This window comes from Megalobrama amblycephala, linkage group LG21 (genome assembly GCF_018812025.1).
Source record: "Megalobrama amblycephala isolate DHTTF-2021 linkage group LG21, ASM1881202v1, whole genome shotgun sequence".
NCBI lineage: Eukaryota > Metazoa > Chordata > Actinopteri > Cypriniformes > Xenocyprididae > Megalobrama > Megalobrama amblycephala.
The window spans coordinates 4,666,956-4,694,813 of NC_063064.1; the positions used below are offsets into that span (position 1 = coordinate 4,666,956).

Genomic DNA, 27,858 nt, shown 5'->3' on the forward strand with positions numbered 1-27,858 from the left:
AGGTCCAGCTGGGTCGGTCAGATTTTCAGACACCAGCGTAGGGCTCTTCAAGTCTGAGATGGCAATGTTGACATCAACCTCCTGAACATCTGAGGATACAGGTTCCGGGACACATATTTCCTTTGAATTAGCCAGATCCAATTCAGGTTCTGGCACAGGAACGCTTGGAACTCGGACACTTGATTGCTCGGTAACAAAAAGATCCGTTTGAGATGTTGGCTCGACAGCACTTTTATCTGGGACACACAACGGCTCCATCTTAGGCTTTGCTGAGATCCCAAATAGCTTTTGGAAGAATGAACTAATTATGTTCTTCTTCCTCACTTTGGTATTTTCTGGAAAAAAAAGAAGAAAAACAAATGATTTGCTATTAGAAACCAACCACAGGTCAAACATGAATAATTAGTCTGACTTGTAAGATTTTTCTTTTTGCATCTAATTGTAATGTTGCATCTCAAATGCTTTGTTGACATTAACCTGTTGGCCTGTTCTCCTCAGGGGTTACAGGAGAAGCATCCATGCCACCCTGGTCGATCCCACTGCTGCTCCCTGCCATTTGTGTTGAAGGCCTTGCTGGGTCGGTCAGATCTTCAGACACCAGCTGAACCACTTCTGAGATGACATTGTTGTCATCAGCCTCCAGCTGCACATCTTCCTCAGCTGGTACCCAGCAACTGTCACCGCAATAGAAGTCACTGTTGATGTACATCTCCAGACATACCTCTCTCACGGTGTCTGTTGTTTCGTATCTGATCAACAGAATTCAAACAGTATATAATGTCAGATGTTCAGTTGTCAAACTGTATGTGATACTTTGTGTGACACTTGCCTGGTCCTAATTCACCTACTTATTCTATGCCCTAAAAGTATGTACTGTTTTTATGAAGAAAAAGTACATACTTTTGAGTGTGTAGCAGATACACACACTTGGACTTTATGTAGTCTTGTGAAGTCAGCGTTTAAATGTCAAAAATTTGTTTATTCTTATTCCAGCTCTTCTTTTTTAGTTCTTATTATTGTTTTAAACTATAATATAATGTAAATTATGTACAGCGGAGAGAATTGTAGTCGCACGTTAATCTGCCAGTCATGGATCTTTCATATGGAGAACTCTCCTCATGTTTGCATAATGATGCATTTAAAAGTTAATGACTAAATGAATCGTTATAAAAGTTCACAATGGTGTTGCAGATGAAATATAATGTGGATAACGTTTAATAAATATCTTTTCGTCAGGTTAGGTATTGATTATTAATCACAACCCCCTTTATCTTAACCGCTCTGCTTAACCGTCGGTCTCGCACATCCGTCATGTTTGTAGTTTTTTAACACTTTTCAATCGTGTATGTAGTTCTAATCAAATCCTCATCCACAGCGCAATGGGTTGTGGGAAACATTAGCCGTTAAGAGTGTGAACGGATCTGCACTTCGGATTCTAACTGGAAAAAGACCACCCGGGTATCTTTGGAATACTCATTTCAACATATTACGATTTGGGACACAGTAATTCTATTTTCGAATACTAGGATGGATAGTATTTGAATTGGGACGCAGCATATGTGTCTTGTTGTCATTCCACAGTTGCAATAGAAATGCTATGGCTAACCTAGTGTGTGTATGTGTATATATATACAGTACAGTCCAAAAGTTTGGAACCACTAAGATTTTTAATGTTTTTAAAAGAAGTTTCGTCTGCTCACCAAGGCTACATTTATTTAATTAAAAATACAGTAAAAAGCAGTAATATTGTGAAATATTATTACAATTTAAAATAACTGTGTACTATTTAAATATATTTGACAAAGTAATTTATTCCTGTGATGCAAAGCTGAATTTTCAGCATCGTTACTCCAGTCTTCAGTGTCACATGATCCTTCAGAAATCATTCTAATATGCTGATTTGCTGCTCAATAAACATTTATGATTATTTTCAATGTTGAAAACAGTTGTGTACTTTTTTTTTTTTCAGGATTCCTTGATGAATAGAAAGTTCAAAAGAACAGCATTTATCTGAAATACAAAGCTTCTGTAGCATTATACACTACCGTTCAAAAGTTTGGGGTCAGTAAGAATTTTTATTTTTATTTTTTTGAAAAGAAATGAAAGAAATGAATACTTTTATTCAGCAAAGATGCATTAAATCAATCAAAAGTGGCAGTAAAGACATTTATAATGTTACAAAAGATTAGATTTCAGATAAACACTGTTCTTTTGAACTTTCTATTCATCAAATAATCCTGAAAAAAAATATTGTACACAAATATTTTGAACAATTATACACATTAAATGTTTCTTGAGCAGCAGATCAGCATATTAGAATGATTTCTGAAGGATCATGTGACACTGAAGACTGGAGTAATGATGCTGAAAATTCAGCTTTGCCATCACAGGAATAAATTACTTTGTGAAATATATTCAAATAGAAAACAGTTATTTTAAATTGTAATAATATTTCACAATATTACTGTTTTTTACTGTATTTTTAATTAAATAAATGTAGCCTTGGTGAGCAGACGAAACTTCTTTTAAAAACATTAAAAATCTTAGTGGTTCCAAACTTTTGGACTGTACTGTTTATATATATATATATATATATATATATATATATATTAAAATTTAAAATACATTTATTTTGTGCTAAGTATACTACAAATATTGCAAGTATACTTTACACTTTAAACATCCTGCATTTAAAGACTGATACAAAGATCATACAATCCTTATTAATAAAAACGTATTAAAAACTTTCCAGGCATAATATTAAGAACTGTGCATTGTGCACTAAATAAATATGAGCTTTTTTTTTCAGAAAAAAAGAAGCAAATGGATTGCTGCAATTCTGCGTATACCTATAGTTGGTGCTGGTGTATCTCTGAAGAGGGGCAAGGATGTCATCAGCATTCTTCTGCTCGCTCTCCTTATACAGACTGTGATCTTGAATATAACGCACCACAGGGTCGGGGAGCAGGTAGCGTACACTATGTCCTTTGCGTATCGCACAGCGCACATGGGTGGCTGAGATGTCATTGGTCACCCATTCTTGAACCACGTGGATGTTCTCACGGTGTCTGGACAGCACATTAGACTCACTGATAAACTTCTCAGCGTCACTGCCACATCTTGTGATGCACACCACACCGTACCGCCCCAATATCTCCTCAATGTCCTCGGGCTTCCAAAGGTTGGGGACAGCAAATGACTCCAGCACATCAGCACCACACAACAGCTTCAGTTGAGGTGTGTCTAAAATACCAATATTTATGACAAAAATACACATCATTTTAGTGTTTTTGTATGTAACACGGTTTCCACAAAAATATTGAGCAGCACAACTGTTTTCAATGATAATAACAAAGCTGAAAATAGAGCTTTGCCATCACAGGGGGAAAAACATTTTAAAATATATTAAAATAGAAAACAGTTATTTTAAATTGCAATATCATTGCACAACATTACTGTTTTACTGTACCGGCCCCAAACTTTAGAACAGTAGTGTATATTTCATAGTACATTTTATAATTTTTCAATGTTAACATTTTATTCATATTTTAATATTTTTAAATATAAAATCTTAACATAATAACATTCTAAAATAAACACCATTTTAAGTGCACTGAGAAGTAGGAAACATTTGTCTTATGAAGGACAGCTGTGGATTATTTTTCATACCTCCTTTCGTGTTAAAAGAAAAATCAATCTGACAGATGTTTCTGTTTTGCTCCATCTTTCTCCTCTTCCCACACCTCACTGTGTCCAAGTCATTATTGTAGCTGTCACCGCTGGAAATGAGTCCTGCATGATGGTGCCTATTAAAGATCAGAATTATCGGATTTAATGTCAATTTTGCATAAAATTTTGATCATTTTTACATAATAGCACATCAAATATAACGTTTAACCACACAAGATATGAACATAACTCATGCAATGGTAAAAAGCACTACAATAGGTGCAAAATAAAACATCATGATCTTAAAATGTTCTCACCGTAGTACTTTGGCTGTCTCCACCCACACCGGCTGCTGACTCTCCCAATCATCCACAGAGATCCACTCAGAGCTCTCTGAAGCCAGTCTAGCCATCTCCAGCCGATGACAGTTTTCAATCAGACCTTTCTTTTTATAACCATCTCCAACTGGAGAGATTATTCCTTTCACCACTATGTATCTTCCTGATTCAGAAAAACAAAGATATAAGTTATGTGTGTTTAATATGCAGGCCTATAATGTTTATCTTAAAAATGAGATGAATGATTAACAAAAACAGATGACTTTAATATCATTTCCAGTCCAAATATATAAACATTCTCAAATCAAGAAGCTAGACAAGTAAAAATTATTGTATTGTTTCCAGAAAAAAAAAAAAAAAAAAAATTTCCTTAAAGCAAACAAAATAATCTGCCAGAGGTAAGCAAAATAATCTTACTTTCAGTTTGAAATAAGATTATTTTGCTTGTTGTGAGGAAAAACTCACTTAATTTTGACTTTTTTTTTTTCTGAAAACAAGACAATATTTTTTACTTGTCAAGAAAATGCTTCTTGATTTAAGAATTTTTAGATATTTGGACTGGAAACAAGACAAGAAAATATAACAAACACATTTTGCAGTGTATATATATATATATATATATATATACACATTAATACATTTTTCATTTAAAATGTACCCGTGTCTTGAAGATAATCTCGAGCCAGCTCGAACATACGCATGTGCATGTTTGTGATGGGGTTGAAGGACCCACATGCCAGCAGCACAACTTTGGTCTTCATTTGTACTGCCATTTCGTGCTTCATATTTAGCTGAGTTGAAGCACTGTCACAACACGGGTAATACAATGTCATTAACTCTGTCGGTCTCGCTGTTTGTTCAGAGCGATATTCCGCTGAACCTGCAGGAACGAATAACAGATGTTGACTGACTTCGAACAGTTGCTGCACAGACTGTAGCGCGTGCATTGTGACGTCACGCGTTGAATGTAGCTGATGTAGTTCTACGGTGTTTTTCTTCATTTTTTCCTCGGGTATGCTTTTTTATTAAACTTTCAAAACTACAGAATTCTTGACACATTTCACACATTTTTACATTTTGTAAGTATAGACCTTATTTTCCAGAGAAACATGCGCGCCGCCATCTTTAGAATATTGTCTTTGAACTTCCGTTTTCGCGGTAGCCCTGTATATTTCTATTCTATGGCATCGCTGTTGAAGAATAATTACCTGGTGAAGTGGATTTACGTGTTGTAGAGTTAACAAAAGTTATCATGAGCATTGTAATGTTTAAAGCGGGTGTCTTAACAAATGTCAGTAGAACGGGAGGATTTTAAAATGAGCAGTTCATTCATATACATAAGATCGCTGTGGAAATACAAGCTGGAAGTCAAAAGACAACGAGCGCAGCGCTGAAAAGGGGCGGGGCTACATAAGGTCGATTGAAACACAACAATAATTGAAATAAAAATAAACAAAAAATGAACTTAAATTAAAGGGCATCATAAACATGTTAAATTAATTTAGCAAAGATACAGATATTAAGGCTTCTGAATAAACTTTAGAAACTTTATTTTTTTTATTTATTTTTTTTGGAAAAGGTTCATGTTCAGAACAATTTGGTGCTGATATTATTATGAGCAAATAGCCTCTCTTTGTGTACCCTTTTTGTTATTTGCGTGCTAAATCGCATGCTACAAGTAGGCTAATGCATTGAAAATGCATTGAAAAATCTGCTTTGGATGCAGTTGCTGGACAGTCTGGTTTTGTGCCTTTACCTGATAAACCTGAATCTAATTCTGCCAAAAAAAAAAAAAAAATTACCTTGTCTGTACTAGTCGTTTTTAGTAGTCAGAATTCCAATTACAGATATATATTCTGCAACTTTGACAACAATGTTAATTTGACTAGTGATATTATATATTCGAGATATGCTATTTTGACAAGACATATTCTTCCATGGAAAATATTTTCTGATATCTGCAAATGAGTTGACTAGTAGTTGTAATTAAAGATATATAATTGATTTTGTACCAGGCATAATTCCAATTCAATATCTCAATTTACAGTTTTACAAGATAATTAAGTAAAAACACCTAGTAAAAAATTATAATTCAAAATATCTATAACTAGAATTATGCCTAGTACAAAATCAATCATATATCTTTATCTTATGGCCGGTCATAATTCTTTAATCTTTAATTCATTATCTTTAAAGATATCCCAGATACATTTGGAGATATCTGAAAGTAATTTATACAATTGTAGATAACTTGAATTGGATTTTTGACTTGGTAAAACTTAATAAGAGATATTTTGAATTGCAATTCTTCCTAGTCAAATCTCATTTGAAAATATCTGCAACTTAGTTATGGATATCTTAATCTGATTTTTGACAAGGAAGATCTTTCTTTGGAGAAATCAGCATTTAGCGTTCTTAATTGTAAAGTAACTTTATAGATATCTAAAATATGCATCTAAATACACCTTTGTTAAGCCCCACCTTAAACATTTTATCAACCAATCCTACCAACCAATCCTAAAAATGTAGCTGGGGCATGTGTAAGAGTGACATGAGAAGACTCAAGGATAATGTTGAAATGTGCATGCAGTGGATTAAATTGTGTTGGTCTTTATTCCCAAACAAACAAATATAAAATCAGTAAGGATGTGTATACATCTCATGTCTGGAGCAACATTTGCCATAATTTTAAAAGAACTATTGACTCATACATAACTATTTTCGCTCATCACGGAAAACAGCAGAATATCACCATTACACATCTCTTGCTATAATACAGTACTCCCACCTTATGGACTATTATGACATGAGTAAACATGCATTGACACAGACAGCACAATCTATAGCCTATAACAATGTATTTATGTACATATAACATGTTCATGTTAAAACCAGGTAGGACTTTAATTAACTTGTAATCTTTATAAAAATCTGCCTTGATTGTGGATGCATTAAACTTGTCATGCATTTAGATGCACTATTTTGTGTTTTGGTATATAATGACATTGTTCTTCACTCTTGTCTTTTCAAAATGTATCAGACGATCAGTTTGTGGTTCTCTCTTTATTTAACATTACATTAAGCTTTGTCCTCCCATAGAAACCCTAGTGAAAAAGAAGTGCACTTATACTTGTATAAATTGTACTTATGACTCAAATAATATACTTTAAAAGAATATATTGAGAAAAATTAAATGTAGCCCCCGGTTTCACAGACAAGGCTTAAAAAATGCATGTTTAAGATGTCTTAACTAAAAGCAACTTGCACTGACATATAAAATAATGTCAGTGCCATTGTTTTGTCTCAAGATGCACACCAGTAATGTTTTTTTTTCTAGTGATCATTTATAAAAGCTACTTAAATGCCCTAATTAACCTAAAGGCTTAATCCTGGGCTATGCTAAGCCCTGTCTGTGAAACCGGGCCGTAATGTTTTCAAAAACCTAAACGCATAGGCTATTATTTGTAATTGATTTCAAATCATTTTCACTATTATATAGTGTAAAAAATAAATTTGTAATAACATATTTTTTTCTAATTATGAAGTTGCAGTTTAGTATATGTATGCCTGGTTTCACAGTCAAGGCTTAAGCCTATAGTCCCATACTAAAATGCATGTTTTAAATGTATTACCTGAGATGTATTACCTGAGTCAAGAGGCACACCAATAATGTTTTTTTTTTCTTTTTTTTCTAAGGCATATTTATAAAAGCTACTTAAATGTCCTAATTTATCTAGGGCCTACTCCTGGCTTAATCTAAGCCCTGTCTGTGAAACCAGGCCTTGAAGTGTATCTTAACAATTTATTAAAGTGTATTTTAATTAAGCACACTGTAGTGTATTTTTAAAATGAAATGTATTTGAACTGAATTTAAATGCAAATTTTGTTTTAATGATTTTTTTTAATGGGCCTTAATTTTTTAATTAATTTTAAAAACATAAAATCTGATTAAATTGGCTTAAAAAATAAGTACATTAAGTACAGTAAACTCAATATTTATTAGTAAAAATTTTTGTTACACAACTCAAACATTTCAAAATTATAAAACACAAAATCATGTGACTCAAAACTATAAAAAATTGTGGCAACTCATACAACTAACTCAAACAGCTCGAGTAATTTCAGAGGCTAGTCATGAACTGGACTTGTGTTACTGTCACTGATGTCTTTAAGGAGAGCCACTGCAACATCTGACTCTTCAGACTCCTCCTAAATGAATGAAAGAAAGATACTAATCACAAACTGAAGAAGAAAAAAACAGGCTCTCCGCTTGACTTTTAACTCTCGCTATGAACGCTCTCTCTCTCTCTCTCTCTCTCTCTCTCTCTCTCTGCATGAACCCAATAACCTTGGAGAGCAAGGAAAAGACGGAGAGGGTGATAGCATTTGGTCTTGTTCCAGACAAGATCTGGACACATATGTTCTTTACATGTATGGGCTTATTATTCAGTTTGTCTGATATTCTTATATGATTTAATGTATATTCATATTGGACAATTTATACACCACCCCTTGACAATGTATACAAGTTTGTGTATTCTGTATTAAGAAACTGAAGGTGTAGGCTATATAAGTTCATCCCTGAACAATAAACTTTGAAGAAAATCTGTATATCTTCCCTCAGCTGAGAATTCTTTCCTGAACCAAATGAGAATATCTCATGGCACTGGAGAATAGAGAAATAATCAAAAACAAACTGATCCATGTCTACAAAGGTGTGCTTGTGCTAATGTTAACTAGCTATATACACTGTCCGGCCAAAAAAAAAAGTTGCGGTTAAGATTTTAATAGGCAAATACTTAAGAATCTATGAACTGATCATTATTACAGTGATATGTTTCTAGCATGTTAGGTGCATAATTTTTTGTCAAGATCTTGTACTTGGCAATGCAAGAGGTGAGCACTCTGTAAAGTCTCCTCCAGCACATCCCAAAGACTTTCAATCGAATTAAGGTCTGGATTTTCATGTGTGAAAATGATTCTTCATGCTCTCTGAACCATTCTTCCACATTTTAACCCTGGTGAATCTTGACATTGTCATCCTGGAATATGGCCATGATGTGTCGTCCTACATGGCTGTTTAAGAAATGAAAAGCTACACACAATCTTTAAGGGTTAAAAGAACTGTTGCCAAACATATAACATGCTAGAAACATAATAATCACTGTAATAATGATACATCCATAGATTCTTAAGTATTTGCCTATTAAAATCCAAACAGTGACTTTTATACACATGCTGTGCCATGCAGTATCTTATCACATGTACATCTATATGTTTATGTTATGAAGTGTATTAATGAATATAAAATTACTTATATTATGATATATAAGTAAATATACTGTCACATTTTTCAATATATGAACCAGCAATATATTGTAACATATTTACACAATATATTATTCTGTATATTTTCTAATCTACAACTAAATAATTTAATACATTGATCATTCATATATTAGGAAATATATTTTCTTTGCATAATGGTTGAAGGAGCTATACTTCTGTCAACTCAGATTTGGCCAAGACAGTCATTGAAAGGATCTTGTAAGTCTAAATCCATTATTTAAAGTGATGGTCATGAAAAATGCTTCAAATGAATCAGTAAATGTAGTTCAAAATACTGCCAATGGTGCATTATGCTCTTGTCCCATCAGTAGAAAATGCTACCACATATTTGCACAGAATACTACACTGTATGAGGAGCCTTCACAGTCTGATGGAAAATATACTTTTTTAAGTTTTCAACCAGTTTGAGTATTCATATGAATCAGATTATTTGGTGGATGGCATGCCATCAATTTCTTTGGATGCTGAAAATAAGAGAAATGCAGAGCAGAATGAGTGTTATTATATAGCTAAGCTGTCTAAGGTGCCAGGTCCTAAAAAGAGAACAACACTCACCAGTCTGGGTTTTCAAATGGCGGCAGTCTGCCTGTAGTTTCACCACACTTTTCCAGAGTAGCCACACTAAACAGTACAGGGGCTTCATTGGCTCCTTGGATGTGCATCAATGGCATCATTCATGACTGGATAAAGGTCTCTCGAAGAAACTGCTGTCTTTCTTCAAACACCTGGCTTAAAGGAAAAACAAATGAGCAAGCTATTAATATCTTCATTCACCAACAAAAAACATCAATGCTCAATTCTATGTGCACCAACATACCTTTACCAACTAGCTGCCCTAGGAGACTTTAGTCCAGTTATAATTTTTTTTTGCTGCAAACAGGATTCTAAATTATGATCTAGATGTAATTCCCTTCAACACAGATATTTCAGGCAGTGGTCACTGGGTTCTTACCACAGCAAATTTCAGAAAGTGAGAGATCTCAGTTTTCAATTCAATCCACAGTCTTACAAATTTGAAACATGCTGTTCCAGTACTAATGAAAGCCGTAGCTTGCATGTACACATCAGCAACAGAAGACCTTCAGGGTTCTGACTGGAAAAATTCAGATGTGGTGAATACTCCACAACAAGGCAATGGATATGACTGTGGTTTGTTTGCTGTTGTGAATGCTTATGCTATCATTATCAACTCACAATTAGCTCCAGTCAACAGCTTGAAGGCAAGAATGTGGATTCATTCCCTTAATGGAAGATATGAGTCTCAGAAGGTCAGGAATACTGACCTTACAGGATACTCAGATACTCTAACAGGAAAAACTGCAATCAGTTAGGACAATTTATTGCTGTCAAAATCAGTGTCCACTGCAAAACTAAAATCCAGTATGAAACAACAAGCATTTGACTGCTTCTCTTCATTAGTAACTTCAATTCTCAATTATTACACCTTTATATTTGTACAGTGTTCCACTTGGAGAGGAATGCTGTCAGACAGTGCAGAGAAATGCAGATTATGTTGAATCGTGTAAACACTCATAAATATAACCCGCTGTGCCATTTCTTTACTGTCCTGAGGGCACATCAGCCATTAATTTAGCTTGTTGTCAGGTGACATTCTAAAATGAACACCACTGCACTGACAAGTACAAAAAAGCACTACAATAGGTGCAAAAAAGAAAAGTTGTGTCAGATTTATCTTTTACTTCAACCAAAAATCAAATGTTCTCTAAAAGCACATGATCTTAAGATGTTCCCACCATAGTACTTTGGCTGTCTCCACCCACACTGGCTGCTGACTCTCCCAATCATCCACAGTGATCCACTCAGAGTTCTCTGTGGCCATTCTAGCCATCCCCAGCCGATGACAATCTTCAGTCAGACCTTTCTTTTTATAGCCATCTCCAACTGGAGTGATTGTTCCTTTAAGTGAATAAAAAAGGTTGTGTCAGATTTATCTTTTACTTCAACCAAAAATCAAATGTTCTCTAAAAGCACATGATCTTAAGATGTTCCCACCATAGTACTTTGGCTGTCTCCACCCACACTGGCTGCTGACTCTCCCAATCATCCACAGTGATCCACTCAGAGTTCTCTGTGGCCATTCTAGCCATCTCAAACCAATGACAATCTTCAGTCAGACCTTTCTTTTTATAGCCATCTCCAACTGGAGTGATTGTTCCTTTAAGTGAATAAAAAAGGTTGTGTCAGATTTATCTTTTACTTCAACCAAAAATCAAATGTTCTCTAAAAGCACATGATCTTAAGATGTTCCCATCGTAGTACTTTGGCTGTCTCCACCCACTCCGGCTGCTGACTCTCCCAATCATCCACAGTGATCCACTCAGAGCTCTCAGTGGTCAGTCTAGCCATCTCAAACCAATGACAATCTTCAATCAGACCTTTCTTTTTACAGCTATCTTCAAGTGGAGAGATTATTCATTTCACCACTATGTATCTTCCTGAGTCAACACAGAAAATGAGATGAATGATAAAATCAGATGACTTTTTAAAAGAAATATATATATATACAAAGTGCCATCGCCAAATTACTTGTCTATATATATATATATATATATATATATATATATATATATAGACAAGTAATTTGGCGATGTCACTTTGTAAAGAAAGATTAAGCATCTGCGCACATACACATTAAAATTGTGCATACCTATAAACTAAACACGTAAATAAACAGCAAGAATGTATTAAGTCTTCTGTTCTCAGTTAAAAAGGTGTCATTTAAGCGGCCTTTAAGTTAATAATTAACGTTTTTTACAGCAAAAGTAAGTGATTCAATGAAAAACTTACTTTAGCTCGATATTAACTTTTTTCCTAGAGCTGCTGTAAAACCAAAACAATCTCTGCCCATTCATTTTCCTATCATCACTGTGAAGCTGCTTTGAAACAATCTGTATTGTAAACAGCGTTATATAAATGAAGAAGACTTGACTTGCACAAATTATTTTCCAAAGCACAACAGCAGTTGTGGCAATAAACATGAAACTCACATTTCCCTGTTTTAAAAAGTTTTTCAACAGATATTTGGTGGGTGGCAAGTGGCAATCATGTGGTACAATAAGAATCAACATTTGAAAAAGTGTTTGCAAACCATCTTAAAACTGTCAATCCCACGCTTTCAGCAAAGGTTTGTCCAAGAGTAACCAGTGCTCATTTGTACAGTGGGGACCTCATCATGTCATCATTAACCTGGAACAAAAAAAACAGGATCCCTATTATTTATAGGACCTGTGATATTTCAGGACCTGTAATATTTCACGCTCAGGGACGTGTTTCCCGAAGCGAACTATGGGAGTTACGACCATGGTTTAACTTTACCAACGATGCTTTCGGGAAACGCACCCCAGAACGGGCCCAAACCCAGGGTACTCCCCGTATCTCTGGTAGTAACCAGATGAGTGTGAGGAAACAGGGTGGTGGAGGGATGCAGAAAACTGTGGAGGAACATAGGTGAGTCGGCTGGGTCATTTACAGAAATGTCCACTTTTCTGTCCCTACACAAACAATTTACACAAATTTCGGCTCATGTTTCATGAATGAGGCCCAGTGAATAATTTAGGGGACTCACTCCCTGGTTGTCACTCCTGAAACTTTTCAGTGTGTATGTGGACTAAATTGATTTGTGAAATCTGTGTCAATACCTATAGCCCAATGACACCCAGACTAGTTAATTCACTTTATATTCTTTAGATATTCAGAACATCCCCACTGGCATGGTTTTAATGTGTTTTAGCTTGTATTTTTTCCCACAGAGGTAATAGTACATCATTGCATAAATATTAGCATGATTACAAATGTGATATTGATTTTATACAGCGTACAGTTTAATGAACAAGAACTTAATTTCAAGTGACTTACATTTTAGACACCAAATCGCCTGTTTCACTCTATTTCGCCAACGAAAATAGTTCCGAATTGTTTTGCGTCTCTGAGCAACACTTCCTGAATGAATCAGCCGTTTGAATGAATCGGTTGAATCTCAATGACTCACTCATTAATAGTGATTCGCTGCCACCTACTGGCGGGTTTAATTTCACGTTTAAAGTGTCTTTTCATTTTTAAAATAATTAAAAATAACAGTATTTAACGTTTTATATTTTCAACATTTCAAAACATGTATTTATGCATCTGTAACTGCTCTTGACTGATTAACTTTAATAAAGTTTAATCTATAGTTAAATAGTTAGGCTACATTAGATTACAATTTCTGTACCTGAAAATCTCCTGTTTAAACCGACACACGAAAAGCTCGAAAAGCAATTGTTCTGTTGTATTTATTTGTGCTATTACTCATAATTTGATTATTTGTTACTGCTTTATTACTTTATTTGTCTAACAATATTTAAAATAGTTAGGCCTATATAAATATAGAGTTAATATAGTAGCTTTTGGTGGCACATTCCTGTGCGTGACACTTGAGAGCCCTATTTAAGGTTGCATGTATCGAAAACAACAATAGGCTTATTTTACAGGCCCATTTTCTTGGGGCAAGTAAAAATTTGAACCACTGGCCCGATATTACATTATAAACACCTTTGAAACAGTCTTATTTTGTTGTGCCGTATCGCGATTCTTCTTTTTTCATCCCCAAAATTTAAGACATTTTAAAATGACAATTAAGAAGTTACCATTTAAGAATTAATCATTTTTATTCATTTTTATTTATTTATTTTAATCATTTTTATGTTCTTAAATTTCCTAAAACCGTGGATTGTTTCCCTAATAATCTACATTTATACATTCGAACATATTTTTTAGTGTTAAATGCAAGTGAATCACTCTCGAGCACTGGATGGAGCACTAAAAGATATTACCAAGTTTCTCCATATTATATTTTGTCGTCCAGGATAAAAGTTCGTTGTCATCTCACAAGTAGGCTATCTTCTTACATTATCCTTCTTTTCTTGCCTTCCTCCAGGAGTGTGTGCGCGCCAAACGAAAGAAATTACGTGAGTGGAGAAAATTTTGAATTTTGATTTGACGAATCTGATTGGCTTATTTTGCTGTCCGTTGCTGAGGCAAATCAAGCGGCTCTGAGGCAAATCTATTCTAATTAAACTGTTCAAAGATTTAAGACAAGAAAGCTGCCACCATTGTGTTCATAAAATGGATAAATATGTTAAGGACAGAAATGTTGAGACACAAAGAGGAATGACCTGCTGGAATACGAAGCGGTTGGAGTAAATAAGGCACCAAAATGAGAGCTTTATTTGAATACGCAAACGGTAACGTTAAGTGAATCAATAAATATTTAGCGCTATCATTTTTATGATCGATAATAACCTGCATATTATTACTTAACAAGTCAGTCAACACATTTGTAGATTCGTTGAGTGATTTCGTGATAGATTAGATTTTGAATTCCGTTGGCTAACGAATTTAGCTAGCAAAATTGCAAATTTATTGCTAGCTAACTTAGAATTACCGAATAACAGTTATATTGGCTCCGCTATTATTAGGAAATCTTACTTTTGATTCATTATTTTCCTCAGAGTTAAGAGAATATCAAGGAGATTCTGCTCAACACTTGCATAATCACTTTTGCTTTATTGTAATACAGAGAGCCTTGTGGAAATAAGAAAGGCAGAGCGTCAGTGGAGAGACACACAAAATGGCAACTCCTACAAAACCAAAGGTATGTTATACTATTATTGAGAAATATGCCCCCCTATATATAATAGTAAAATCTAATATTTAATTCTCTCATTTTGCCTCCCTTCCATTACTCTTTTCTTATCTCATTACACTCTCTTCTGTCTTTTCTTCCCCTTTGCAAAGGGCTTGCTGTGTTGTCAGGTTATAGTTGACACTGAGGAAGACAGTCACTCTGATGAGGAGGATGTAGTCTCAGCCGTCACGCCCACAGACTGTTGGCTGAACATCTGATGCATATGGCACACTTAACTGAAAACACTTCAGGAGTTTCGAATTCGTCATCTGGTTGGTTGAAATTTACAGGATGTCCAGAAGACGTGTGTGTCATGTTCTTTAATGGTCCGCCTGGAAACTAATGCCATGACACCAAACCCCTCGTGGAAGAAGAAAGCTGTCGTGTTTACTAGGATCAACTTAATGCTGGATTTTCAAAAGTATGTGAAGGTCATGGTTCCACTGTTGCTGTAAACTTGCACAACATTCTTGAATGAATAATTTAGTAGATGCATGCCGGCCTGTTATTGTAGAGACATCAACAAAACGTACTTGTGATTGGTTGCGTCACATGTCAGTCAAATGTCCTCTTGGGCGGTCCTTGACCAATGAAAGCTGCGATAGAGTCCAGACATTCTGCCGTCAGTTTGACAGTCTGGCTATGCGAGACTAGGAGGATGGGACTGCTCATCATCAAGTGCAGATATGCTGTCCAAACACATGTTCATCTTGTCTCTTTCTTTTCAGTCACCTTATATTTTAATTATTTTGAATAGAATTTACTGATAATTTTTTGTACATCATACATTTATCATTGTAGTTTTTACACACATGAGCTTCAAACTATTTTGGAATGTACATGTGTTATTATTCAGTCCCGCTCATACTCATCATCATTACTAATGCAATGGTAAAAAGCACTACAATAGGTGCAAAACAAAAAGGTTTTCAGATTTATCTTTTACTTCAACCAAAAATCAAATGTTCTCTAAAAGCACATGATCTTAAGATGTTCCCACCATAGTACTTTGGCCGTCTCCACCCACACCTGGCTGCTGACTCTCCCAGTCATCCACAGTGATCCACTCAGAGTTCTCTGTGGCCTGTCTAGCCATCCCCAGCCGATGACAATCTTCAATCAGACCTTTCTTTTTACAGCTATCTCCAACTGGAGAGATTATTCCTTTAAGCGAAGCAAAAAGGTTGTGTCAGATTTATCTTTTACTTCAACCAAAAATCAAATGTTCTCTAAAAGCACATGATCTTAAGATGTTCCCATCGTAGTACTTTGGCTGTCTCCACCCACTCCGGCTGCTGACTCTCCCAGTCATCCACAGTGATCCACTCAGAGTTTTCTGTGGTCAGTCTAGCCATCTCAAACCAATGACAATCTTCAATCAGACCTTTCTTTTTTCTAACTATCTCCAACTGGAGAGATTATTCCTTTCACCACTATGTATCTTCCTGATTCAACAAAGAAATACAAAAATATGAAGTTATATGTGTTAAATATGTATAATTATCAAAAAAAAAAAAAAAAAAAAAAGACTGGTAACAAAAACATTGTTTTTTTTTTTTTTATATTTATATATAAATATATAATTTTTTCATTTAAAATTTACCAGCCAGTTCAAACATACGCTTGTTTGTGATGGGGTTGAAGGACCTGCATGCCAGCAGCACCACTTTGGTCTTCTTTCATGCTGTCACTCATTACGTCTCATGCAAGGGTAATATATTTATATTATTAAGAACTTTGTCTGTCTTGCTGTTTGTTTAGAGCAGTATTTAAAGGTGATAGAGAGGATTTTTTCGTTGACTGAGAATCCAAAGACTGTTACTGAGTTTTTGAAATGAGCGCATGCGTAAGAACGCCCCCCTCCTTCACAGCTCATTTCAAAGGAACGCCTCCCAAAACTCGTGCACGAGTATCGGAACACGAGTGTTTACCATCGGCATTCGCTGTGTCGTGTTTTTTGGATTCATTATGTCGGACTCACCGCAGGTAACATAATCTGCAGTTGTTATTCCTGTCTGCTGACAAAAACATCGCATGCAGCGCCTGTGGAGTGTGGAAAGTTACTGGAGCGCGCAGCCGCGCACGTCTCTCACAAGAAACGTCACGGCAGTGATTGACAAGCCAGATGATCGCGTAAACGGTTGGCTGATGTTTTTAAGGCCCTACCTCGTGCACAGATGATGTATATTAATATTATTACTTTCAGTGCACCTAATAAATAGTCTTTTATCAGTTAGTAAAGACAGTTTCAAGTAATATTGCAAAAATGTATAAAACAAAACATCCTCTTTAGCACCTTTAACTGTATCTGCTGGTAAAAGTCTGTGAAGATGTTTTACTGAATTTTTGCATTAAATAGCATAGCCTTTGCATGGCCATGGCCTTACAAAAATGTGGTATTCCATGTGATAAAACATCAAAAGTACCACACAAAACTGGTGTGGTAATTGTGTAGTATTTTGTTGGTGGTGTTGTTTTGGGAAGCTTTGCCATGAGATTTTGTTGTAAAGTATGTAATATTCCTGTAATATTTTTGCAGTACTGTGTGGTATTATAATATTTCTGCAGTATTTACCACAGGATTTTGTGCTGTTCAGTAATATTGCTGTGATATTCTTGTCATATTTCTGCAGCAAGTGGCAACATACCTGTGACATTCTTGTAGTACTACTGTCATATTTCTGCAGTAATGCTTGGAATTTCCTTTAATAAACCTGTGGTCCTTAATTGTTATATTTTTGTAGTACGCTGTGGTATTCATGTAACCTTTTATTTCAGTAGCCCCTCACTGCAGAACATACGAGATCCAGGGGGCGGAGATGGGTAGGTTTAGATCCAGGGGGCGGAGATGGGTAGGTTTAGGGATATATAAAGTGTGATGAGTTGGATCCAGATCCAGGGGGCGGAGATGGGTAGAGATATGTAAAGATATGTGTGTTCTGCAGTGAGGACCATTTCTTTTATTTGAGAATGTTATGGTAACATTCTATGGTATTCCTGCAAGAAAAGTGTTGTTTGTTCATGATAAACCTGTGGTCATAATCTGAAAAAATATATGTAGTACACGTGCAAGACGAGGCTTTAGTGGTCACAAGTTGATATACAAGTTGCTACAGTATGTTAGAATGTGACATTCCATTTTCACTTGTGTTATTGCATTTTAACATTTATTCACAATACATACCATCACTTATCACAAACATCTTTATTCCCTACAAACTAGGGCAAAGAATGAAAATGCACATAGACAATACTTAAATAAAATTAATACATGCTACGACCTCTAAGCCTTCACTCATTTAAGAGTTTGTTGTGAGCTGCTTCATTTAAACATCTTGAGTTCTCATCAGGGAAAGCACATCTCACCTTTCCTGCAAGGGAAAATAGGACAGCTTAGCTGAATGCCAATGCATAGTTTAACAGAGGAATAATTGGTAATGGGTCATTGAATCACTGAAAAAAAAAAAATCATTTTCGGTAAGTCTACAGTCTGGAGTAATTTATTCCAATAATACCACAGCTACCATGCCTCAACATTTTTTCAGGTTTGTTTATGTCAAAAAATGTTCTTGGTCTTTGTCCCTGAAATGAATTTCTGATATTGCACAATACAGTTTCCTGACAATTCCTACCCCTCACTGATATACAGCTAGTTTTAATAAAATCGGGGCCAAACTCTAGGCTGAGATGGGAGAAGTAAAATCAGTAAGTGATTTTTTGTGTGATAAAAGTCTTATTAATTTAGAGAGGATGCCTAACACCACGTACAACTTAACATAACAGTCTCAACACTAGCATACTAGGGCTGTGCTGATACAATTACATATTCAATATTTGATTTTCACAGGTACCTTTAAATTCAATTTCCAACAGTTCAGTTAATTTTAAAAAAAGTTCATACAAATAAGCATTAATTCTGTTAGTAACATTCCTCAAGAGACTCACTGTTCTTGCATTTAGTCTCGCTCTCTGACATGGCAGGCTTGTCTTGCATGCTTACCATAGTTCAATTTCAAATGATGTTCCTTTATTACATCCATACCACTAAATACAGAAACACCCTCTTAATAATTTATAAATTTATAATTAATAAAAATTTAAATTCAATATTATTCCAAATATACCCTATGGAGGGGATCATCATTAAAGGTCCCGTTCTTCGTGATCCCATGTTTCAAACTTTAGTTAGTGTGTAATGTTGTTGTTAGAGTATAAATAAAATCTGTAAAATTTTAAAGCTCAAAGTTCAATGCCAAGCAAGATATTTTATTTAACAGAAGTCGCCTACATCGAACGGCCAGTTTGGACTACATCCCTCTACTTCCTTCTTTAATGACGTCACTAAAACAGTTTTTTGACTAACCTCCGACCCACAGGAATACACAAGAGTTGCGTTTGTAGAGTGTGTTTGTCGCCATGTCGTCGAAACGCTGTTATTTTCATCCCGCAGTCCAATCACCGGGTCTGATTCCGGCTCAAATTGATAGGGTAAAATTAAAGACATGTTTACAATAACACTGAGCGCATGCATCTCCACGTTATGGTAAGAGGCGTGACCTTTCCGGGACCTTTCCGCTAAGAGCTGCTGTCGAATCACAACACAGGAACCACTGGCACAATCAGAACTCGTTACGTATTTCTGAAGGAGGGACTTCATAGAACAAGGAAGTCATCAGCTGTTTTTATGACAGTGGAAACAGCGGTATACAGATAAGTAAATTATGTGAAAAATACTGTGTTTTTTTACACGCGAAACATGAATACATGTTATATTGCACACTATAAACACAATCAAAGCTTCAAAAAACCACGAATAACGGGACCTTTAACACATCCCATTTCACATTTCACATTCACAAATTAACACATCACTACCTGTATATGACTCAGATGAAAAAGATAAGATTTCCTCTGAAATCAATGACTGCATGGCTCCTGCCTATAACTGTGAATAATTAGCCCGTTTCTGCAGAAAGTGGCAAACGAGAGCAGAGAAATGCCAGAGACAGCCTCAGTGATGGACTTTTAATTGCAATGTTTTTGAAAGCCTTGCCAGACTCATTTAAATTGTTCACAGAGTTCAAAACCAAGTTGAGAAGTTTTGAAAGTACAGAAAAGTTTCACACCAGCACAAGTGATGATAACGTGATGAGAGCGAGTGCCTCAGCCCTGGAACGGAGGGGGAGAAAACGACTTGCAGACTCGGACATTACATGCTATAACTGTGGTCCAAAGGGGCATAAAGCCCATGTTTGGCCGAACAAACATCGCAAAAGACATTGGTGTAGTTCATTCAAAAGCTTGATGCACAAAGATGAAAATTGCAGACGCAAAAAGAGAGACAATGTTAAATAAGCCACTGATAAAGAGGACAACAACAAACACACATTTGTCTTTAAAGCGAGTCACTGCCAGTTCTACAGAGTTCAACGAAACGGATTGATGGTGGACAAGGGTGCGACATCGCACATCATTGCAGACATTGGACATTGAAAAAATGTAAATGACAAATTCCAGACAGAGAAACACTACATTGAGTTACCAGACAGGACCAGAGCAAGCAGAGTGACGCTGAGAAGAGGTGATGTGGAGGTGTGTCTGGTTGACAACCATATGCACACAGATCTAGCTGGTCCTACTGACCCAGAAGCTAAAGATAGTTTCAAGTATGCTCTAGCATTTACTGATGACTACTCAGGTGCAGCGTTTGTGTACTTTCTAAAAGCTAAGAGTGACACAGTAAAAGCTACTGAAAAGATCACTGCTCACACAGCCCCTTATGGGACTATAAAGTGCGTTAGATCAGATAATGGCACAGAATTCATGGCAAAAGGTTTTCAGTCGCTGCTAAGCAAGAATTATATTAGATATGAGACCTCAGCACCATATTCACTCCATCAAAATGGGGATGTGTGCTCCTAGAGAGCAATCTACCCAAAATGATGTGGACTTATGCTGTAATGACTACTGCAGTAATTCACAACAGGTGCTACAATAGCAGAATACGACAAACCCCATATTATGCACTGACAGGGAGAAAATCTGATCTTTCTAAAATGAGGGCATTTGGTTCAGTATGTTATGCATACAAACACAACAAAAAGAAATTGGATGCATGATGTGAAAAAGGAATATTTGTAGGGTATGACAAAAATAACCCTGCATACATTGTCTGTTATCTAGAAACAAGAAAAGTTCTCAAGCACAGGCTTGTGTTACCGAGCACAAGTAGGGTAGGTTTAGGGATATATAAAGTGGGATGAGTTGGATCCAGATCCAGGGGGCGGAGATGGGTAGAGATATGTAAAGATATGTGTGTTCTGCAGTGAGGACCATTTCTTTTATTTGAGAATGTTATGGTAACATTCTATGGTAATCCTGCAAGAAAAGTGTTGTTTGTTCATGATAAACCTGTGGTCATAATCTGAAAAAATATATGTAGTACACGTGCAAGACGAGGCTTTAGTGGTCACAAGTTGATATACAAGGTAAATTGCTACAGTATGTTAGAATGTGACATTCCATTTTCACTTGTGTTTTTACATTTTAACATTTATTCACAATACATACCATCACTTATCACAAACATCTTTATTCCCTACAAACTAGGGTCAAAGAATGAAAATGCACATAGACAATACTTAAAGGTGCCCTAGATTCAAAAATTGAATTTACCTTGGCATAGTTAAATAACAAGAGTTCAGTACATTCAGTCCATTGTTTCCTCCTTCTTGTGTAAATCTCATTTGTTTAAACGACCTCCGAAGAACAGGCGAATCTCAACATAACACCGACTGTTACGTAACAGTCGGGGTGTACGCCCCAATATTTGCATATGCCAGCCCATGTTCCCAACATTATGAAAGGCATTAGACAAGGGCAGCCAGTTAACGTCTGAAACTGCACACAGCCGAATCATCAGACTAGGTAAGCAAGAACAACAGCGAAAAATGGCAGATGGAGCAATAATAACTGACATAATCCATGATAGCATGATATTTTTACTGATATTTGTAAATTGTCTTTCAAAATGTTTCGTTAGCATGTTGCTAATGTACTGTTAAATGTGGTTAAAGTTACCATCGTTTCTTACTGTATTCACAGAGACAAGAGCCGTCGCTATTTTCATTTTTAAACACTTGCAGTCTGTATAATGCATAAACACAACTTCACGGAGGACAGCCTCAAATTCACTCAGAATAATACTTTAACATCCAAATAAATACTTTACTCACATAATTCGAAGCATGCATGCAGCATGCATGACGAACATCTTGTAAAGATCCATTTGAGGGTTATATTAGCTGTGTGAACTTTGTGCTGAAATGCGCTGTAATATAGTCGACAGCTCGTGTGGCAGGGAGCACGCGATTTAAGGGGGCGGCGCCGAGTGTAAATGAGTGCATTGTTAATGATGCCCCAAAATAGGCAGTTAAAAAAATTAATTAAAAAAAATCTATGGGGTATTTTGAGCTGAAACTTCACAGACACATTCAGGAGACACCTTAGACTTATATTACATCTTCTGAAAAAGCATTCTTGGGCACCTTTAAATAAAATTAAAACATGCTACGACCTCTAAGCCTTCGCTCATTTAAGAGTTTGTTGTGAGCTGCTTCATTTAAGCATCTTTAGTTCTCATCAGGGAAAGCACATCTCACCTTTCCTGCAAGGGAAAATAGGACAGTTTAGCTGAATGCCAATGCATAGTTTAACAGAGGAATAATTGGTAATGGGTCATTGAATCACTGAAAAAATCATTTTCAAGTAATTCTACAGTCTGGAGTAATTTATTCCAAAAATACCACAGCTACCATGCCTCAACATTTTTTCAGACACAGAATGACATTTCAATGTCAGATGATGATTTTTATAGGGAAAGATATGTATCCTCCCAGTCAAAAGAGAATGTGACTGATCAGACCAGTGGCATAGCAAGTCAGTCCCACGCCCATATGCAAAAAAACTAACCCCTAACCCCGCCCTCCAAGTACATCGAAGGGACATTCAAAGATGTTCAATGTGGCGTATCAAAAAATACCATATGAAACAGTACCATAAAAACACACCCCAGATAGCATGGCGATTGGCGACATTGATACAATGTTGAGTTTTGATCCAAACCATCATTTTGGTTGAGACTGACATTTTAATATTTAAAGTTTGTCGGATCAGCATTGAAATTTTTGATGAAAGTCAACAGCACACATGGGTGGAGACAGTGACATTGAACTAACAGTGATTTGTAGTTGATGATCAGAAGATCATGCAGGTATGTATCTCTGCAGAACACTAGTGGGTGTTTTCCAATTAGTAGAGCATTTTCAAACCGCGATGGGCATTTTCAACTGCTTTAACCGATTTGCTTTAATCCATTGGGGCTTGGTTTATGGGTGGGCCTTTATAATTTCAACAAGTCTGTTGAAAAATGGTTGAAAAACATATATTGTAGTTTGAAATTGGCCACTGATTGGTAAACGCCCATTTTGGTTTTGCATGTGCACTTCTCAGTAGTCTAACTGATGCTTCCTCGTTAGAGAGAAAACACAGGTGCATCCTATACAGGGGTGTATTCCAGAAAGCAGGGTTAACTTACTGTCACATATACCCTGAACTCTCGGTTGATTAACCCAAACCTTGCTTACCTTGGAACCTTGCTGGTTCCAAAAATGCGTCCGGGAGTAAATTCAGCTAACCCAGAGTATGTTCCCGGTTAACACACAAGACATTCTCAACAGAGCGACGAATTGATGATTCACCATGGAAACAGACGCTAAGATAAAGCGCGCCATTCTACTTCATTCTTCTTCTTTTGTTTAATGGCGATTTACATAACCTACTTGGTGCACATCAAGACCTATTGGGTGTTATGCAATCTTTTTTTTATTCTTAATATTGTTTGATGCTAATTATTAAATAAGATATCACATATATGATATGTATTTTATTATAGAAATTATAGCATAGAAAATGTCCTGTTATAAAGGATAAAAAGCAGATCCATGTGTGAGATGACAATAAAATACATTCATATATTAGAATTGAATAAACAGTTATATATTGTATAATATAACATTGTGGTTATAACTGTAACTATATAACAAATTTAGATACATTAATATAATCATATTGATAATATAACATGCATCTGAATTCCTCTTAAACTAACTAACCCTTTAACATAACCTGCTCCGGAGCAGGTTATGTTCAGAGAGCAAGTTGCTATGGTTACTTACATACCCTAAAGTTACCTCCGTTTTTGGAACCGAAAGTTGAGGTTATCCGCTTACTTACTCTTAAACATACCCAGGTATGTCACATAACCTGCTTTCTGGAATACCCCCCAGAAGTCTCGTGTTGAACCACCTGACAAACATTACTTTTCTAGCACAGTTTCAAACAATGGTGCATGTTCTTTAGTTTTGTGTGCTTGTTATTTGCATTTGATTTATATTGTTACTGACTGTAATTAGATACATTAAATTAGATGCATTTAACAGATTTCTTGAAGTGCAAGAGACATGAACGTGAGCAAGAATGTCACACTTTACACATAGCCAATGTCTTGCATCCATCAGTGCTTGCAGAGTACATTGATCCTTTAGTAGGAGTGAAGGCAGATGAAGATGGACAATTTAAAAAAAAAATGAGAAGCACCCTGATAATGCTGACATTGATTACACATTGGGTTGTTGTCGACAGCATAATCACCTGACCTGGGACTTGATGCTATCCTGTGCCTTATCTCCTGCTCTGTGATTACTGCTTAAAGGTGCTAAAGAGGTTCTTTTTGTCGACTGAGTTTTTGAAATGAGCGCATGGATAAGAACAACCCCCCTCCTTCACAGCTCATTTAGAGGGAACGCCTCCCAAAACTCATGCACGAGTATCGGAACACGAGTGTTTAGCACCGGCATTCGCTGTGTTATTAAGCCGGGCACACATTTAACGACTAGCTAAAACATTCTGACTATGCTCAACATACAGCGATTGTTTCCTGCTCCTGAAGCAGATTTATATACTTTCACATGGAATTTGAACACCGACTATAATCGCAGACTGAAAGCTACTGGCTCTGACTGGACGCGTTTGAGTGCGATCAGTCATAAGTATCAATTTACATTCATAATCGGCCTTACAATCGTTAAGTGTGTGCGCGACTTAAAGCCGTGGAATTCATTATGTCGGACTCACCGCAGGTAACTCATAATCTGCAGTTGTTACTCCTGTCTCCTGACAAAAACATTGCATGCAGCGCCTGTGGAGTGTGGAAAGTTACTGGAGCGCGCAGCCGCGCGTCTCTCACATGGATCGTCATGGCAGTGATTGACGAGCCAGAGGGCCAATCGTTTACGCGATTGGCTGATGTTTTTAAGGCCCTACCTCGTGCACAGATGATGTATATTAATATTATTACTTTCAGTGCACCTAATAAATAGTCTTTTATCAGTTAGTAAAGACAGTTTCAAGTAATAGTGCAAAAATGTATAAAACAAAACATCCTCTTTAGCACCTTTAATCAGTTATCATATCATTCATATTCCCAAATCACTATTAAATTTGAGCAATGTAACTGTTTTCCATTCAGTTTAGCCTGTTTCCACTGAAACACAATCACAAAACACATCTTGTGTTTAGTAAGAAAGTGACTGATATTTTGTGATATTTATAGAGATCAAAAGGGACCTATTATGCAAAATTGGACATAAACATGTATTGGCAGTGTGTGTACACAACCACCCTATAATGATAAAAATCCAACCACTCCTTTTTTTTAATCCCAATAAATCATAAACAGTGTCTCAGAACAAGCCGTTTCCAGATCCCTGGCAATGTGACGTCACTTTAGCCACAGGCCCCGCCCATGAATGTTGAGGAAATATGGTCTCTTTTCTTTGTGCCCACTGGAAATCCTGCTGCAGTGCCTGCACACATGCTAGGGATCGCTCCTCACCGGTGTGTGCTTTTGAGGCTCGAATAGCTGGATTCAGAGTCCAGAGTGCTAACCATTACACCATTACACCATTACACCATGGTGCAAAGAATTAAGTCATTCAGCCTAGAAGCACGAAGCACTCTCAGATCATTTTGCTGGTCGTTTTCCCAGAAATATCCTGATTGCTGATACCCTAGTCAGGCTGAAGAGAATAAAATCATAAACAAAGCACAGACTCATCTGGGATTTGAACCCGGGAACTCTGGCACCCAAACTGAGAATCATACCAGACCAACGAGCCAATACCTGCTGCTGTCTGGCCACAAACATGGGCATTGCAGTGTGCTGCAGCACACTGTCACTTTTTTTTTTATACTTACTAAATACAAAAAAAGTTGTTCTGTGAAACACTGGAAATCTTTTCTTTGTACTTTTGTCAGTTAAATAGAGGTTCGAGAGAATTAACAAATCACAGATTCTTGATTTTATTGCATTTTATAAAATGTCCCAACTTTTCTGGAAATGGGATTTTTATTATGTATCACATATTTTTTGTTTGTTTGTTTTAATAATAACTGACATGATCCATGATATCATGATATTTTTAGTGATATTTGTAAATTGTCTTTCTAAATGTTTCCTTAGCATGTTGCTAATGTACTGTTAAATGTGGGTAAAGTTACCATCGTTTCTTACTCTATTCACGGAGACCAGAGCCATGTCGTTATTTTCATTTTTAAACACTTGCAGTCTGTAGGCTATAATTCATAAATGCATCTTCATTCTTTATAAATCTTACCAACACTATGTAACGTTAGCTTTAGCCCCGTTAGCCGCAGCATAGGCTACGATCAAACTCATTCAGAATCAGATGTAAACATCCAAATAAATACTATACTTACATGATCTGATGCATCTCGAGCACTTTGTAAAGATCCATTTTGAGGGTTATATTAGCTGTGTGAATCTTTGTTTATGCAATGTATTATAGAGTCGCGAGCTCAGGGACGGGGAGCGCAAGCATTTAAAGGGGACACGCACAGAATCTGCGAATTTTTAATTATGCCCCAAAATAGGCAGTTAAAAAATTTAATAATAAAAAAATCTATGGGGTATTTTGAGCTGAAACTTCACAGACACATTCAGGGGACACCTTAGACTTATATTACATCTTGTGAAAAAGGGTTCTAGTGCACCTTTAATGTAGAGACTCCTAGCTTAGCTCACTACATTTTCCAAGTAGCTTGCCCAACACTGCATACATACATACTTGTTTGTTTGTGTTTTTGTTATGATACTGTGTAGCAGTGGTTGGAGAGGTGGAAGAAGTGTCTCCAGTCTTCTTAGATTCCAGCTTGTATCACACAACAGTTTAGTGGTCAGGTCAAACAGGAAACTGAGACTTCATTGCTTTAGGAGGGAGCATAAGGAATTGCGGTAAGAAACAAAAGAAAACTGCATGAGGGGAACGGAATGTTTTGATGAATAACTTGGTTTGCTTTTGATAAGGTGATGCAATGGGGTAAGATCCTGAAATCTGACAGAACAAAAATATAGAGAGGACTGACATCAAGAAGCAAATGACAAAGACAAAGATGATCTATTCCAGAGTTCTTGAAAAAGCTTGTAATATAATATGGTCATTACAGGGTGGTCTCCATTCAGACAATGTGGGAACATTTTGCCTTTATGAAAAAGGAAGATAAGCATTAAGGCAGAGGTCTGATAGAAAACACTGGTTGCTGTCTCTTGGTGTTGACACCAAGCTAGGAAGAGGGAATGATCAGACTGGAAGAAATCAGGCAGAAATCTTTTCATCACCTTCCAGCAGGAGGTGTTGACTGACACAGAACGGAACAGAATCGCTGGTTTGAGGCTGT

At 36.3% G+C, this 27,858-nt stretch overlaps 1 protein-coding gene and 2 long non-coding RNA genes across 4 annotated transcripts; 1 reads left to right on the forward strand and 2 right to left on the reverse strand.

Moving 5' to 3' along the window:
* Positions 1 to 359: 359 nt before the first annotated feature.
* LOC125256686 (nicotinamide/nicotinic acid mononucleotide adenylyltransferase 1-like) lies at positions 360 to 5,171 on the reverse strand. Its single transcript, XM_048172876.1, has 5 exons — positions 4,666 to 5,171; positions 3,987 to 4,170; positions 3,670 to 3,806; positions 2,850 to 3,243; positions 360 to 749 (listed from the first exon to the last, which is right to left on the reverse strand). The coding sequence occupies exons 1-5, from the start codon at positions 5,006 to 5,008 to the stop codon at positions 473 to 475; spliced, it is 1,335 nt and encodes a 444-aa protein (XP_048028833.1). The 5' UTR covers positions 5,009 to 5,171; the 3' UTR covers positions 360 to 472.
* A 2,871-nt stretch (positions 5,172 to 8,042) lies between these two features.
* Positions 8,043 to 11,459, reverse strand: LOC125256917. 2 transcript variants are annotated; one of them, XR_007182214.1, is made up of 3 exons: positions 11,111 to 11,459; positions 9,912 to 10,085; positions 8,043 to 8,216 (listed from the first exon to the last, which is right to left on the reverse strand). It is a non-coding gene; the product is annotated as an uncharacterized LOC125256917 (long non-coding RNA). The 2 variants fall into 2 exon arrangements; XR_007182213.1 differs by lacking the exon at positions 8,043 to 8,216 and adding an exon at positions 9,505 to 9,820.
* A 2,009-nt stretch (positions 11,460 to 13,468) lies between these two features.
* LOC125256701 lies at positions 13,469 to 16,911 on the forward strand. The gene is made up of 3 exons (XR_007182165.1): positions 13,469 to 14,599; positions 14,935 to 15,009; positions 15,153 to 16,911. It is a non-coding gene; the product is annotated as an uncharacterized LOC125256701 (long non-coding RNA).
* Positions 16,912 to 27,858: the final 10,947 nt, after the last annotated feature.